The following is a 16,714-nucleotide window of genomic DNA, read 5'->3' as shown; positions in this document are numbered from 1 at the left end:
CACAACTACTGAAGCCCACGTGCCTAGAGCCCGTGCTCCGCAACAAGAGAAGCCACCACAATGAGAAGCCTGTACACTGCAACAGAGAGTAGCCCTCGCTTGCTGCAACTAGAGAAAGCCCATGCACAGCAACGAAGACCCAACGCAGCACCGCACCCCCCAAAAAAAAAGAGAGATAAAATAACCAGGGACATCAGCAAAAACATATGAGACTTAGGATCTCTGAAAATCCCCTTTCATAAAAGCAACAAAAACCTGGCAAAAAAAAAGAAAGTCAGAAACAACTTTTTCAGAACTCTAGAAACTAACCAAAGGCTTTCAACAATCTGGCAAAACTATTCAAGAAAACAGGCTGAATCTTGGTAAGAACAGTAAACTTTGTGGCGTTTTAACTTGCACTGTTTCCATTCTTCCATTTCCAGCTCCACAGTAGACTTATCAGCCAACAGCCCACACTGACAGTGAAAACCAGCAGCCTTGCAGCTACCAGAGGGGTCAGAGCCACGACAAACCCTCTTTACCAAAGAATTACCATTATATGACCTGTCTGCTCGTTCCCATTTGCAAGACTGTCTTATTTGACTTGACTTAGAGCTTGTCAGTGCAAACGACCTTTTCCCAAGGTGTGTTTTTGGAAAATATTAGAGGCAATCGATCAGTTTCCCAGCTGACTGAGAGGATGATAACAGTTGAGGCAAACAATAAGCTACCCAAAAAACGTGAAAGGAAAAGCTGGAGAATGAAATATCCATAAGAGATTTGAACAGCTCTGACATATTTCTGGCAGTCTAGGAAGCAACACATACATGTAGGGCTGTGTGCAAACCCAGGGCTAAGCACACGCCCAGGGAAGAACTGAGAAGGCCCTAAGTCTCACCTCTGGCTGACTGTGAGGCTCTGTGCAAGCAGAAAGAGAGGGCTCAGGCAGAGCTGTCAACTGCCAGCCTAAGTGTTGAGAGGTTACCCAAGACACACACAGAGCTCTCTGGCAAACACACGGAGACTTATTGGTTCCAGGCATTAAAGAAAATCTGGTCTTTCATTAGCTGACTACAAAGTTAACCAAGTAGGTATCAGTGGCTGCGTTAGACAAAGATATAGATTTTAAAGAATTAGTTCAGAAAAGTCACTAAACAACTACAACTACAAGGAATAGCAACAAACCTGGGGAGGGGTGGGAGTCTGATGTTCAGAGTTGCCACATTATATTGGTTGCCTAAAGAGCAACCAATGCAGACTGGAGGGATGTTACCAAGAACAAATGACACAGAGATCTATAGGTCCACCTTTATTCAGAGCTTTTCTATAGGTTTGTTGGAGAGTTTGAGGATGAACTAGTGACTGGCAGGGAAAATCTAAGCAAACATGAATAGTAGCTTTGTAGCACTGTACTATGTGACTTCTTTTAAAATTCAATTTTTCTATCTATTTTGTTAGCGTCTGGATTTACTTTCTAAACCTGTTTTCTAATATTTCAACTTTTCTTAATGTTTTGTTTTGAATTAGCATTCACGTTTCAAAAGATGTATTGAGAAGTCTCCTTCCTCTAACCTACCCACTACCATCTCTACACAACACCACTCTATTTCAGTATTTCATTGAATCTAAGTTGCCAACACTATACAATACACCAATATTTTGTGAACAACTTAAAAATACATTATTTAATGATAGGATATTAACACGCAGTCAATTTAAAGTTATATATTGATTTCAGAGACGTTGACATGTATATGTTTGATCTTACTTGTATCACGGAGTGTTCTGTATGGTTTCTGTTTTGTTTCTTTTAAAATTTTTGTTCCCTTTTTTCATTTCCATCCGCTATGCCTACACTGTTTTCTGTTTCAACTGTGCTTCATTCTGTGACGGTTTCTTCTAGATCTTTACTGAATTCTGTCCACTCATGTATCATCTCTTTATGTTTACTCATTTATCCTTGGGAGTCTTCGTATTTCATCCTCGTGTTCTGTTTCATAAAAGTGGTGGCTATTTTGTTCAGTAATTTCTATTCACAGTCAAATATTCTGTTATAAATTTCATCTGTCCCCTGTAAATGTTTTTCTGGTGAGTGTTCTCAGTGAACAAACTAGTATATTGTGTTGCTTTTTTCCTACTTTTTAAACTTATTTTCCCATCAATCCTTCTGTTATTACTCGTCGGTAAATGAGTTGGGATATTCCAAGAAACAGCCAATTACGTGAGACTCCTTGGGTGTGGGAGGATAGGAAAACTGCTCTTTCAGCTGGTTGTTTTTCAAAATCCAAATACTCCCTTCGTTCAGGTGCCACAGAAACAGACTGCCAACTGCAAAAAAAGGCCAGCCTGGGTGCCTGTGTGGGGCCCACCGCACAGCTTCTCTGAACCATACTAAGCCCAGGAGAGTCTACAACAGCCCCTCCTCACCCAAGTTTCTGCACGTTTTGCTCACAAGGGATAAACTTCTGTATTGATACATCACAGTGTGCTCTTCACCTCATGAGCTACTTTTTTTCTACCACTTTAAAAGTAACTCCATATGCCACTTTGTTTAAAAAAAAAATCTTAAATAACTGAAAATAAGTGTATTACACGTTTGCAAAATTTAATATCTGGTGTTGGCAAGAATGTGCAGGAAATGGGAACACATATCTTGTAAGCAGGTAAAAAGGTAGAGGGATTGGAAATCAGAATTTAAACTGCACGTTTACTTTGACCCATCAATGCTACTTCCAGAAATCTATCCCTGAGAAATGTTTGCAACAAGGCTCAATGATAGATAATGAGATTCACTGTAGTAATGTTTATTATAGTGATAAATGGAAATAACTTAAATGTTCATTAACTGAGGACTCAATTATGGCACCAGCCTAACTGGGAACATCACATAGAACAGGAATACAGTCTCCTTTCCTGGTTTTGTTCTTTCCTGACCTCTAAAGATGGTTATGTCCTAAGGTGTGGTCCTTGTACCACTTCTCTATTTACACTCACTGTCAATGGGAGCCTTTCCACTCTCATGGTATTAAAGCATACATACAACATACCTTAGAGATAATGCAGGCTTGGCTCCAGACCACTGCAATAAAATGAATATCGCAATAAAGCAAGTCACACACATTTTTTGGTTGCTCAGTGCATGTAAAAGTTATGTTTACACTATATTGTAGTCTATTAAGTGTGCAACAGCATTATGCCTAAAAAACCACAATATACATGGCTTTATTGTAAAAAATACTTTTTTGCTATAAAAAGCTAACCATCATCTGAGCCTTCAGGGAATCACAGCAGTGACATCAGAAATCGCTGATTATAGATCACTATAGCAGATATAACAATAACGAAAAGGTTTGAAATACAGTGAGAATTACCAAAATGTGACAGAGACACAAAGTGAGCAAATGCTGAAGAAAAAAAAAAAAGGCACTGATAGAGTTGCTGGATGTAGTGTTGCCAAAACCCTGCAATTTGTAAAAAATGCAGTATCTGTGAAGTGCCATAAAACAAGGTATGCCGGTACCCGCTTTAGTTCCCAAATCTTAATCATCAGCATGGACCTCTATCTTCAATTCCAGAATTGTATATACTTCAGAAATATACATCCAGCTATGCACGTGACATCTCCACTTGGGTGTGTTTAACCACTTGGATATCTCAAAATAAAATATCTAAAAGTAAACTCCTGATTTCCCCTTGCTATTTCTCACTTCAGAAAGGGTAAATAATTCCTTATCTGTAGTTGCTCAGGCAAAAACTGGGAGCTATCACTGCCTCCTTCCCTTTCTCTCCACGCAGAAAATCCTGACAGCTGTACCTGCAATACATATTGCGAATCTGAACTCTTCTGAAGACGCTTACTACCTCCATGCTGGTCCAAGCCATTAAGAGAGTCTAAGGTTTTATCATCTCTTACTTGGTCTCACTGCTTCCACTCTTGTCTTCTTGCAGTTGATCTCAGCACAGCAGCCAGAGCAATCCTTTTAGAAATAAGTCAAATTATGTCACTCCTATGCCTTAGCCCTCTGATGGCACTCCTGTCTCACTCAAAATAAAATCCGAAAGATTCTGAATGGCCCACAAAGCCCTGCGTACATAGTCTGGCTCTCACTGTTATCTCTGAACCATTTTGTACAACCCTGCCCCGCATTCTAGGCTGCTCTCCCTTGCTGCTCCTTGTTTATTCTTCATATACAGACAGTGCTTACTTCGCACAACACTGATATGTGTGACTTTCACGTACATACGTGGCACTGTCTTCCCCCAGCCCCCCACCAACACTGCTCGAACTTCAGTTTCTACAGTATAATTATTAACTGTGAGTAACGTCATCAAGTGCAATCTTTGCTACTATAGCTCTTCAGTCCCCAAATCACTCTGTCACGTACAGACATGCACATCGCACGTCACTTCTTTGGAAGTACGTCGCTGACTGCTTGGTGACTGCACATCTACCGCTCAGTTCATGCAGACAGCGAAGTGTGCAGTTGTGCTGTCCAGTTTCCTAGTGATAAACCCAGGTGAAATTTTACAAAAATGAACGACTGAAAGAGAACTGGCCAACAGCGATGAAAATGCAGAAAAAAATGTGATCAATCTAGAAGTAAAATGGGATGTGATTAGAAGATCGGAAAATGGCAACCGCAAAGATAATTTAGGATGAGACCCAGGCTTGTACGAAGCTATGGCATGGACCACACTGAGAAAGTCCAATGAATATAAAAAAGGTGGTAAAGTCATTTTACTGTAAGCCACTATAGTGAAACGGAGTATTTACTTCCATTTTGGATTGAAGACTGTAAAAAAACCCCACAACAACCCAATCACTCAGACCAAAGTGTTGAATTAACTGCCACATTGAAGGAAGATGGAAATTACAAGGAGGATTAAAAAAACCAAAAAACCAAAGCCTTTTACAGCCAATAAAGGCTGGATTCACTTTTTCAATAGTCAGCATTAATTTGATTAATGTAAGCTATCTGGTGAAGCTGCTAGCAAAGATAAAGATGCTGCTGTGGAATGTGCACCCAGATTCCAAGGATTAGTTAAGGCAGATGGTTTGATAAAAGGATAAAGATGTCCCTGGAAGTGATGCTGGCAACAACCTCACATTAAAGGAACTTCTGGAAATAATTTACGACACTGAAAAGACAAAGGATAGGGACTTCCCTGGTGGCGCAGTGGTTAAGAATCCACCTGCCAATGCAGCGGTCAAGGGTTTGAGCCCTGGTCCGGCAAGACCCCACAGGCCGCGGAGCAACTAAGCCCATGCGCCACAACTACTGAGTCCCGTGTGCCACAGCTACTGAAGCCCGCGCACCTAGAGTCCATGCTCCGCAACGAGAGAAGCCACTGCAATGAGAAACCCGCGCACCACAATGAAGAGTAGCCCCCACTCGCCGCAACTACAGAAAGCCTGCGCACAGCTACGAAGACCCAACACAGCCCAAATAAATAAGTAAGTAAGTAAGTAAGTAAGTAAGTAAGTAAGTAAGTAAGTTCTTTAAAAAAAAATCTGCCTGCCAATGCAGGGGACACGGGTTTGATCCTTGGTCCGGGAAGATCCCACATGTCGTGGAGCAACTAAGCCCGTGTGCCACAACTACTGAGCCCACGTGTCACAACCACTGAAGCCTGCCCTCATAGTAACGAAGACCCAATGCAGCCAAAAGAAAAAAAAGACAGGATAAAATGTCAGGGCAGACCCAAACTTAGAAAGGAGTATGACAATTCACCAAAGCTTAGAAGGAGTCTTGCTCTGTTTCATAAGTTATTCAATGTGAATAAGGGAAGCATTGTTCCAACTACAATCGTCCCTTAATACCCACCCCCGCGGATACCAAAATCCATGGATACCTGTGGACGCTCGAGATGTGTAACCCTCAGATACAGAGGGCCAACTGTACTCTTGATTAGCTTTTATTTCTTTCTTTTTTTTTTTTTTTTTTGGCTATGCTGCACAGCTTGTGGGATCTCAGTTCCCAACCAGGGTTTGAACCTGGGCCCTCAGCAGTGAAAGCATGGAGCCCTAACCCCTGGACTGTCAGGGAATTCCCATTTGATTAGCTTTTAGAAAGAAATAAAACACTTTAATTCTCAGCACTTCTGATGTTCAAATTACAGCGTACTAATAAGTAAATTTTAGTTTTACTATGTTTTTCATTTCCCTATATATTTTAACTGACAGTTAAGAGAATTTTTGATACTTTCACAAATGTTTTTAAGGTCACAGAACAATTATAAATAATCATGCACAGTTTCCGTTTACGTGGTTATTGTACATTCCTGCGCTAATGTACAAAGTGGTGACTGCAAATACTCCTACCTCAAAGTCTTAGTCCCTGCTCTTTCCTCTGCCTGACACAGTCTGACATCAGGGAGCATGTGGCTTATTCCTCCATGCTCTTAAAGCCTCTGCTCAGAGAGGCCTTTCTGTAAGTCATCACCCCTTCCTCCCATCACTTATATTCCGTTTACACTGTTTTCTTTTTCTTCACATATTTATTATTTCTCTACATTCTCTAGACAGTAAGCTTAAGGAGAATGGACACTTTATTTCAGTCACTCTTACATCCCCAGATTCTAAAATGATACTTGGCACACACATGGCATTCATAAATTTTTTTTTGAAGCTTTATGAAGTAGGAGATCTAAATATATTAACATGGTAAGTGATTACAGACATAAGTATAAAATGCAGTACATAAAACAATCAACAAAATCCTGTTTTTAAGAATCTATCAACCTATCTACACGTGTATGTAGAAAAAGACATGGAAAGATGCTTAACAAAACTTTAACCAATCAATATTACTCTGGGGAGTGGGACTGGAGTGGGGGTGGAGAATAGGACAATTTTCTCTTTGTACCTTAAATATTTTTATATTGTCTCATTTTTTTCCCCAAAATATTACTTTTAGAATTAAGGAGATAAAGAGTAAAGAAAACAGAATGCATTAACTATTGTCATGATGCCATTTTCGACAGCAGCAATAAGTGGGTGTTTACTGTGAGGCAGGCTCTGTTCTAAGCGGTTTCAATACACAGGGAGCCTATGAGGGAGGTGTTGTAAGTATGCCCACTTCATAAATGAGGTGAATAAGGGTCCAAGAGGTTGAGAAACGTGTCCAGATCTCATGGCTAGAAAATGGTTCTTTCAGATGCACACACTAGTGGTTTTTTTTAGAGGCAAAGGATGTGACGTCTGCGACATGTATTAGACTTTTCTGTCCTCAATGATTGCTCACCCTGCAGGCCTAGGCGACCCAGACGTACTCCGCATAGAGCTCTCCACTCGAGGGCTAGCCACTTCAGGAGGCTGAGGAGGAATGAGGGTTTTCCGAACTGCCATTCTGAAAGAGTAAAGAGACAAACCCAGACGGCATTAAAGGACAAGAACCACACATTAGCTAAGTGTACCTATGGCTAGGTATTTTTTAATGGATTTTCAAATTTTATCAAATGAATGAAGGCAGATTATTTAAAAACCAAAACGGTTTTGATAACATACGGCAGATCCCTTCCCCCTGCCTCCCCACTTCCTGCCCATCTCTCTTCAGGAAGCAACCATTGCGACTCTTTTACCTGCTTCTTCTACCTTCTGCCTACACATCTCCTTTGTACTTAATACTAAAATTTAGGGACTTCCCTGGTGGCGCAGTGGTTAAGAATCCACCTGCCAATGCAGCGGACACGGGTTCAATCCCTGGTCAGGGAAGATCCCCTATGCCGCGGAGCAACTAAGCCCAAGCGCCGCAAGTATTGAGTCTCTGCTCTAGAGCCCACGAGCCACAACTACTGAGCCCACACGCCACAACTACTGATGCCCTTGCAGCTAGAGCCTGTGCTCCGCAACAAGAGAAGCCACCACAATGAGAGGGCCGCGCACCACAACGAAGAGTAGCCCCCCCTCACTACAACTAGAGAAAGCCCACACGCAGCAATGAAGACCTAACGCAGTCAAAAACAAATAGGTATATAAAACATAAATAAATAATAAAAAAATTTAAAACATAAAGTAAAATTTAAATCTGTTTAGCAGTTATAATCATTATTGTACCTATGTATTTATACTGACCTGAGGAACTGAGTGAAAACAGTTGATCAAGGTAGCGAGTGATCCACTGTGTCACGCAGTAGAGAGGCCACGCGTGGCTCCAACTGACAACTAACTACGGGAGCTTAGCAATGTGGAACTCCTAAGTGACCTTGACATGTTTAGTTCTGGCAGAGTGGTGCAAGCAAATGCTAGAAGAGTCGGTTTGAGACCAAACGGCTAGAACATACCACTTAGCAATGCCTAATCATGAATGCACCCAGACACTGATCATAAGACTGCGAACATCTCAGAAAGGTTGACGTCCACACAGCATATTTCTCCTGATAAAAAGACTAAACCACCAACTTAGGAAGGAGTCTTGCCAAAAGGGGAGAAAAAGTGAAGTGCACCAAGCCTTCAGATTCAAGTAACAACTTAGAGAAAATGTGGAGGAGAGGATAACAAGTGAAACTAGGCAATGGGGTCAGTGGGTTGAATTGTGTTCCCTAATATGATCCATCCGAGTCCTAATCCCTGGTACCTGTGAATGTAAAAAAAGTAGGGTCTTTGCAAATGTAATTAAGTAGATAAGATCATTCTAGACTTAGGGTAGGTTCTAAATCCAATGATGGGTATCCTTTTAACAGAAAGGAGAGGGAGATTCGAGACACCCAGACACAGAGGGAAGGCCACATGGATATGGAAGCAGAGATTGGAGTGATGCATCCACAGGCCAAGCAACACAAAGGACACCCAAGAGCCACCAGAAGCTGGAAGCAGGGCATGGAGTGGATCCTCCCTGAGAGTTCAGAAGGAACCAACCCTGCGACGTGCCGATTTCAGACTTCTAGTCATCAGAACTGTGAGAATAAACTTTTGTTGTTTTAAGCCACTAAACTTGTGGTAATTTGTTACAGCAGCCCTAGGGAACTAACAGAATGGGGATGCAATTGACAAATTCAGGGAGAGAGTTGGGAGGGGAGAGGAAACTCTACAGGACAAAAGACCAAGTTTCTTCAACAGACAAACTGCAAGGAAAAAAGAAATGGAGGTAACATATGTTAGAAGAGTCTTAATAGACCTATCGACCAATCATAATGTGTGTACCTTATCAGAATACAGACTCAAATAAATAATATAAAACAAAACAAAATTTGTGACATTTGAGATCACTGGAAGTTTGAACAATGACTAAATATTTGATAACATTATGGGGTTATTACATTTTTTTAAAGTATGTATTTCAATAAACACATGCTGAAATATATACAAACATATACAAACAAAATGATGTGTTCCCTATGATTTGCTTCAAAATAATATGGTGGAAGGTGGTGGACAGGCATACAGATAAAACATGAACTGATAAGTTAATAACTGAAGTTGAATGATGGGTATAAATTCAGATGTTCAAATTTGTATTATGTTTAAACCTTCCACAATAAAAAGAAATAAACAAAAAAGCAAGACCACTCAACCCCCCATTCCTCAGTACAAACACGCCCTCCAAACCCCTAAAGAGATACACTACTATAAACCCACAGAATGACCAAACTTAAAAAAGAGTGCCAAATAACAAGCGTTGATGATGACAAAGGCAAGGACCCCACTGCTGGTGAGTGTAAAGGGGTACAAACACCTGGACAAACTGCTGGCGTTACCTGCTGGAGGTGAAAATGAGCACAGCCCACATCCCAGCAAATCCCCTCCAAGGTACATAACAGCACTGCATTTATGGATGCATCAAAGGTGATGCACAGAGCTTCCCTGGTGGTGCAGTGGTTGAGAGTCCGCCTGCCGACGCAGGGGACGCGGGTTCGTGCCCCGGTCCGGGAAGATCCCACATGCCGCGGAGCGGCTGGGCCCGTGAGCCATGGCCGCGGAACCTGCGCGTCCGGAGCCTGTGCTCCGCAACAGGTGAGGCCACAGCAGTGAGAGGCCCGCGTACCGCAAAAAAAAAAAAAAAAAAAAAGGTGATGCACAAAGATGTTCGGGGTAACATTATGGCCCTAAACTGGAAATAACCCAAATATCCATGGTTAAACTATGGTATTCTCAGACAAGGGCATTTTATGTAACCATAAAAAAAGTTACAGTTATATGCAGTAACACGGATCAATCTCCCAAAACCAAGTGAAAGAAGACGGACTCACACAAAAAATGTTTATGATTCTATGGGAGCTCAAAAAGAGGCAAAACAAATCCATAGGATAAAAAGAAAAACTGGTTAGTAATCTTTGGGAGAAAGTGCTGGTAATGTTCTGTTTCTTGACCGATACAGCAGTTATACGTTTGTGCTGACTCATTACACTGTACATACATCATCTGTGCAGTTTTCTATACTTCAGTGAAAGTGCTGAAAGAGAGAGAGACTGGACGAAGTGGAGCTAGCAAATAGAGACAACGCCTTCATTTTCATTGCAAACAGGAGCAAAAAAATGGGGTAGAGAGTGGAGCAAAGTGGAAGAAATGACAAGTTTATACTTTTTTATGTGAAGGATCCACTAACAAGAAAAAACTGATGGAGGAGAGAGGCAGAAGAGCTGGAGCACTGTTCTCACGGAGGTGAGACGGGATGCAGTTGGGTGCTCTGGAGAGATGCCCCGAGAGCTCAGCTCTGAGTGATGGAGAGATGGAGGCGGAGCTGGAGACAGAGGCAGGCAGGCAAGTATGCGACAGCTAGCTTGTGAACTTCTCTTTTGCTTGTTTCCATTTTCTCAAGCAAGTAGCAGAAAGAAAAAAGTAGGCGGCACATTCATTAGCTACAAGCGAACGTGGGAGAGGAGGTGTGGAAGTCTGGAAAGGAGCGGAGGTACACGGGTGTCTGGAGGAATGGCCAAGGAAAGCAGACTGTGCTGGGCCGCCGGGAGACCCCAGGGGAGGTGTGTGAGGTTAAGCTGGACGAGGCAACACTCTGCTGCACACAGGCAAGCGGCACAACGCAAATTAGGCAGAACGTTGGATTTTAACTCTGATTTTGACAAAGTGAAGAGGAGGACGGGGAAGTTGAGGCTGTACGCAAGGAAATGATTGCAACGGACCACAGACTCTGAACCAGGGAGAGCAGACAAAAAGGCCAGGAAAAGGCAGTGAGGAAAAGTGAAAAGGTGGTAAGGACCAATGGACTGAAGGCTCCCAGCTGGGTCCTGTTGGGAGTCGCTGCCAGGGACATGGCGAGAGAGGCGGGCTGTGGGACCCTAGGGTACAGAAAAAGCTGCTGAACTTCTGTGCTGTGGAGTGCTATAGCACTCATGGGTGTGCCCTGCTGGGGGAGGGTGGGTGCAGAGGATGCACTCAAGCAACTGAGAGGCCAGAGCGCTGGGAAACCACGTCTGTGTACATTAAAGTTGAAGACGGCATGACACAGCCAGACACTATGTACCGTCTGAAGGACAAACACAGACCCCAAATCAAACCTGAATCTGTCCCACAAGGAAGCCACCAGCCACATGGGGCTACTAAGCACTTGAAAGGTGACAAGCACAACTGACGAGCAAGATCTTAAACAATATTTCATTTAAACTAATTTGAATTTAAAAACTGGTATTTGATTCAGTTACTGGAAAACTTTTCAGTGTGTCTGGATTAACCTGGCTATGTGAAACTACTCTTTCAATTGCAAATTTTATGAAATCTAAATACAGACCAGGAAGCATGTCTGCTGTTGAGAAGGAAGGGACTGAAAGTGGCAGTGAGGCCCAAAGAGGACAGCCACCCCACCCCCAGGCCCAGTGACCGGATGGAATGGGGAGGGAGAGCCAGCCACCACCCTGGGGAGAGTCGAGGAAGTCGAGACCCCGAAGAAGAGCCAAGTTCCAATTAAAGCAAGAAGCCATGCTCAGAGAAGAGGTCAGGCCACAGGGGACTCAGATGATGACAGACGATCTCAGAGGGCACAGCAGAAGGGACCTTGGAGGTGACGAAGCATAGGAGAACGGGCAGATCTCATTTTGTCCAGCGCTGTGAAATTTCAAAATATTTTACCTTGGTGCCAGTTTGTATCCATTGCCATCTACTGTACCGAGCATTTCGTGGTTCGTTACAAGAGGAAACGCCTACCCTTCGGTTTTGGTGATTCTCTGTGAATTATTTTTCAGTCATCCCTCTCCTCTTCTCTGATCTGTCTGGCTGAAACCCCATCACTTGGAGGCAGGAGCTCCTGAACTGGTTCTTCAAATTTTTGGTCTTTTCTCACCTATTCTCTATCTCTTTGTCTTTTTGCTCTACTTTTGAGAGCTTTCCTCAATTTTACTTTTCAAGTTTTCTACTGAGTTTTTGATTTCTGGACACATTCCTGTTCTCGGAATGCTCCTTTTGTGGAGCACGGCCTTCCTGTTTCATGGATGCAGTTTTCTTTGGTCCTTTGAAGATGGCACTGACAGTGTCTGTCTCTGGTCATGTGTTCTTATGTTTTGTTTTTAGTTTTATTCTCCTTACCCAGCCTCTGCATCTTCCGAGCTGCTTTTTTCAGCGTGTTCACTGTGGCTTCTAGCTTGCACTGTTAGAAGAACCCTCAGATACCTGATATGCTTGGCTGCATGCTCATGATGAGGAGTGGGGGCACTAAAAAGCTGGTTGGCAGCTCTGAGCTTGTGGCAGGGCTTGTTTACTTTAAGGGCAACTGGAGCCCTGTCCTTAGTGTCCTTAAACCCCTACTGTCGGTAGCCTTAGCTCTTTCCCCTCGGGCTGGAATGGACCCTAGAAGCAGAGTACAGGCGTCTTCTCACTTCCTGTCAGCAGAGTTAAATTCAACTGCCAGGGTCGTGTCAGCCACGAGGGAGAAGTCTCAGCACTCCACACAGGCTTGGTCCCCTAATCCGTTTTTGGTACAGCACCATGCCCTTCACTGCGCTGGCTGATCCCAGTGGACCATCTGCAGAGTGTACTGGGGCTGGAGAGGAGGGGCAGTGCACCCCACTGTGTGGGCAGAGAAGGAAAGGAAGGGCTCTAACCACTTTTCAGACAGATTTCAGCCCAGCCTTTTACCCCCAGTTCTTCCTGCTCCTAGTCCTTTTGAAGATTCACAATTTAAACAAGGATGGTTCTCAGCGCTCTTCTCTGCAGACTTAACGTTCACCTTTTTCACAGCTAAGGGAGCGAGTGAGCACTTGCCTATTTGCTTTCCAGCTTCAAAGTCTTGTTGCTGTTGTGTCTTCTCCTGTTCTCCCCATCCCTGTGAGTTTATAATCTTTTTTAAAAAAATTTATTTATTTACTTACCCACTTACTTATTTTTGGCCGTACCGTGTGGCTTGTGGGATCTTAGTTCCCCAACCAGAGATGGAACATGCGCCCTTGGCAGTGAAAGCGTGGCATCCTAACCACTGGACCACCAGGAAATTCCCTACAATCTTTTTAAAAAGCCTCTTTACTAAAAGTTCTGTAGGGTTTTGAGAGGAAGAGAAATTTAGAAGTGCATATTCAATCTGCCATCTTAACTACAAGCTCTGCCTTGTGTTTTGATATGGTTACTGTGTCATGGACTGACTTGGTATTAAGACAGAGACTCTGGTCTCTGTTATGGCAGAGCACATACCTTCCCACCTATGACCCACCAACTCAGAAGCTTGTATGACAACACAGAACACTATCTGCTACTAAATATGACCCTTAATACACGTGGGAAACTGCTTGCCCCGAGCAACAATTCATTGAGGACAATGAGGAAAAAATACACAGCACACATTACTGTGGCTAGCTAGACAAGCCTGAAGAGTTCAGTTCAAGCTACTTTAGGGGTTCTAGGATTAAACTCTCAGAACCAGAGAGAACTCCTAAAAGTACATAATACGCAACACATGCTTACGAAGTGACACCCAACTGACTCCTGGATTCTTACCATCCTGCAGTCTGAGCTTGGCAAGCCTCTACTGAATAACCCGGCGGTCAAGTTATTTTGGAGGAAACTGAGTTTGCTATCAGCGCTGGATTACTGCCTACCTGTTTACACCAATTATATCCAGAATTAGAGGTGTCATTTGGCACTTCTGGATCTACTCACCCATCTGTGGCAGGTTTCTTCCGGAGTATACTTGGCCGTGGGGACGAGCCCTGGGCTGGAGCGTTGGTGCTCGCACTCTGGCTGTGAGTCTGCACCACAGTTGTTGCTGCTGGGGCAGCACTGAATGGGTTGCTAATAGGGTTGGCTACAATTGTGGCTCCATCTGCCAACACCACTGCTGGAGGACAGGAAAGAACAATGAAGAGAAGGAAACGGAAGTAACATTACTAAAATGTCACGTCAGACAAACAACAACGATCAGACCACCACAATCAGGAGTATCCATGTTAGGACTGTCCAATTTCAAGAAGACGAGGGATAAGGACAAGAGCAGATGGCAAAGTGGGAGAGGTTACAAAGTCTACTGATGCACGATCAAGAACCTCTTTTCTTTGCTCTACAAGCATAATTACTAAGAAGTGAGACAAGATACATCAAGTATACAGTATACTGCAAGAAATGTTCTGCTACAGTGTTTTGGTGAAATAACCACCACCTCGCAATTCCTAATAATGGTACCAACATTCCAGCCTATCTTTACAGCTTTACAAACAACTCCAAAAAAAAAATCTTAGGGAATTCCCTGGGGGTCCAGTGCTTAGGACTCCGCGCTTCCACTGCCAGGGCCCAGGTTCAATCCCTGGTCGGGGGAGTAAGATCCCGCAAGCCAGGCAGCACGACCAAAAGGTAAAAAAGAAGAAGAAAATCTTGAAATGGAAGGAGAACACTAGTCTTGTAAGGTGAATGTACTCTCTCAACTAAGAGCTCTTTTAGAACGCTTCTCCCCACGTGCAAATGCATGTTAGGCTGTTTATGTACGTAGTTTCTAATGCCTACAAAGACCCTGACAAGTAAGTTCTAAGCAACTCATGCTACAAAGAGAAAATTAAGGCCTAGCGAGCTTACTTGAGACCACAAAGCCAGCAAGTAGCAGAACCATGATTCAAACCCTGTGTACCTTTCCCCTCCACACCAACTTCCATGTAAAAAATTAAAATTACCTGAAGTCTTTCCTTCAGGCTGAGGCTGCTGGGTCCCTATTGGTGCAGGCTGAAGTCCCTGGGTGCTGATTGGGGTTGCTGAGTGAATGCCCTGTGTGCCTATGGGGGCTGGCTGGATCCCTGGGGTCCCAATGGGAGCTGGCTGGATGCCCTGTGTACTGATGGGGGCTGGCTGGATCCCTTGGATATGTCGAGCGTGGGACGCATCCACTGTCATCAACTGCATGGGGTTCAGGTGGACTGTGGACGCCACCCCAACTCCAGTCTGAGCCGTGATCGCAGAGTTTGGAGCCTGAGCTGAAACTAAAAATGATGCAAAAAGTGACAAAAATGTTAGCTTTGATTAGCACAGTCCACATAAGGAGAAAAACACCCAAATCAAAACAATTTTTCCACTGTTCAAGATCTAAACTCTCAGTTAAAAAAAAAAGTGCTACGTAAACCCTATACATTGAGGTATTTTCCCCCCTATTTCCACCAAATTGATACGATCTCTCTGCAGATTGCTAGAAATGTTATTAAAATGAGAAAAAAGCAATCATTTATTAAAAGCCAAATGTGAGCCAGGCAACTATGTAAGTAATTAATATAAAACTTCTGAGATACATCCATGCCTCCAGGTCAAGAATCTTTGCTTTAATTGATAGAACCACTATCACAGGTACTTCTGAAATACAGTAGTTGTGAATTTTAAATTCCAAAATATGCACTGAAGAGAGAATTAACTTGTCCTTTTATCTATCAGGCAAACATATCATCTACTGTGTATAATAAAAACAAAGAAACAACAACAAAATTGACAACAAAGACATTCCCAGGAAGCAACAAAAGAATAAGGGATTTCTCACTGTTTGTGGAAAGAAAACAAACAAAAGACTTTTCTTCTCGGTCATCCAAACAATCTGGAAAAAGATATACATATCCCCATGTTCACTGCAGCATTATTTAAAATAGCCAAGATATGGAAACAATCTGTGTCCATTAGTGGATGAATGGATAAAGAAGATATGGTATATATATCCATACACACATAATGGAATATTACTCAGCCATTAAAAAAGAAAAATCCGAAATGCTGCCATTTGTGCCAACATGGATGGACCTAAAGGGTATCATGCTTAGTGAAATAAGTCACAAAGACAATGACAAATACCATATGATCTCACTTATATATGGAATCTAAAATGCAGAAAACAAAAATAAACCAAGCTCTTGGATACAGAGAACAGACTGGTGGGTGCCACAGGCAGGGGTGGAGAGTGGGCGAAATGGGTAAAGGTGGCCAAAAGGTACAAACTTCCAGTTATAAGATAAATAAGTCATGGGGATGTAATGTACAGCATGACGACTATAGTTAGCAATACTGTATTGTATATTTGGAAGTTGCTAAGAGAGTAGATCTTAAAAGTTCTCATCACAAGAAAAACAATCTTTAACTGGACGGTGACAGACGTTAACACCCACTACGGCTCTGCCCTATACTTTCTGAAAGATGCTTTCCAAATGTCACTTCCTTCAGGAAATCACTCCTGACCTCCAACCCTACCTTCTCAAGTAGAAACAACCTCTTACCTCAGAAGCAGCATGGCTTTGCTCAAGCCCCTCTTTTGAGATTTAGCATATTATAGTATCTCTTCATGTCTAATCTTCCTACTAGACTCTAAGCTTGTTGAAAGCTGTTTAAAAGTCAACTTTAAAA

The 16,714-nt window shown here is 42.8% G+C and overlaps 1 protein-coding gene across 6 annotated transcripts in view; it reads right to left on the bottom strand.

Moving 5' to 3' along the window:
- Nucleotides 1–16,714, bottom strand: part of SAP130 (Sin3A associated protein 130) — a 75,736-nt gene that overhangs the window by 29,694 nt on the left and 29,328 nt on the right. For 5 of the 6 annotated variants that reach the window (XM_081242524.1, XM_081242526.1, XM_081242528.1 and 2 more), the window contains 3 exons: nucleotides 15,016–15,318; nucleotides 14,015–14,192; nucleotides 7,224–7,328 (listed from right to left, as the gene is read on the bottom strand). In XM_081242524.1, coding sequence (XP_081098650.1) covers nucleotides 7,224–7,328; nucleotides 14,015–14,192; nucleotides 15,016–15,318 — 586 coding nt within the window. The remainder of the gene's footprint in view (nucleotides 1–7,223; nucleotides 7,329–14,014; nucleotides 14,193–15,015; nucleotides 15,319–16,714) is intronic. The other variant, XM_081242525.1, reaches the window with a different exon arrangement.

This window comes from Mesoplodon bidens (assembly GCF_964165515.1).
Source record: "Mesoplodon bidens genome assembly, chromosome: 8".
Classification (NCBI taxonomy): Eukaryota; Metazoa; Chordata; class Mammalia; order Artiodactyla; family Ziphiidae; genus Mesoplodon; species Mesoplodon bidens.
The sequence above is the reverse complement of the archived record's forward strand: the minus strand, read 5'-3'. Positions and strand labels throughout refer to the sequence as shown.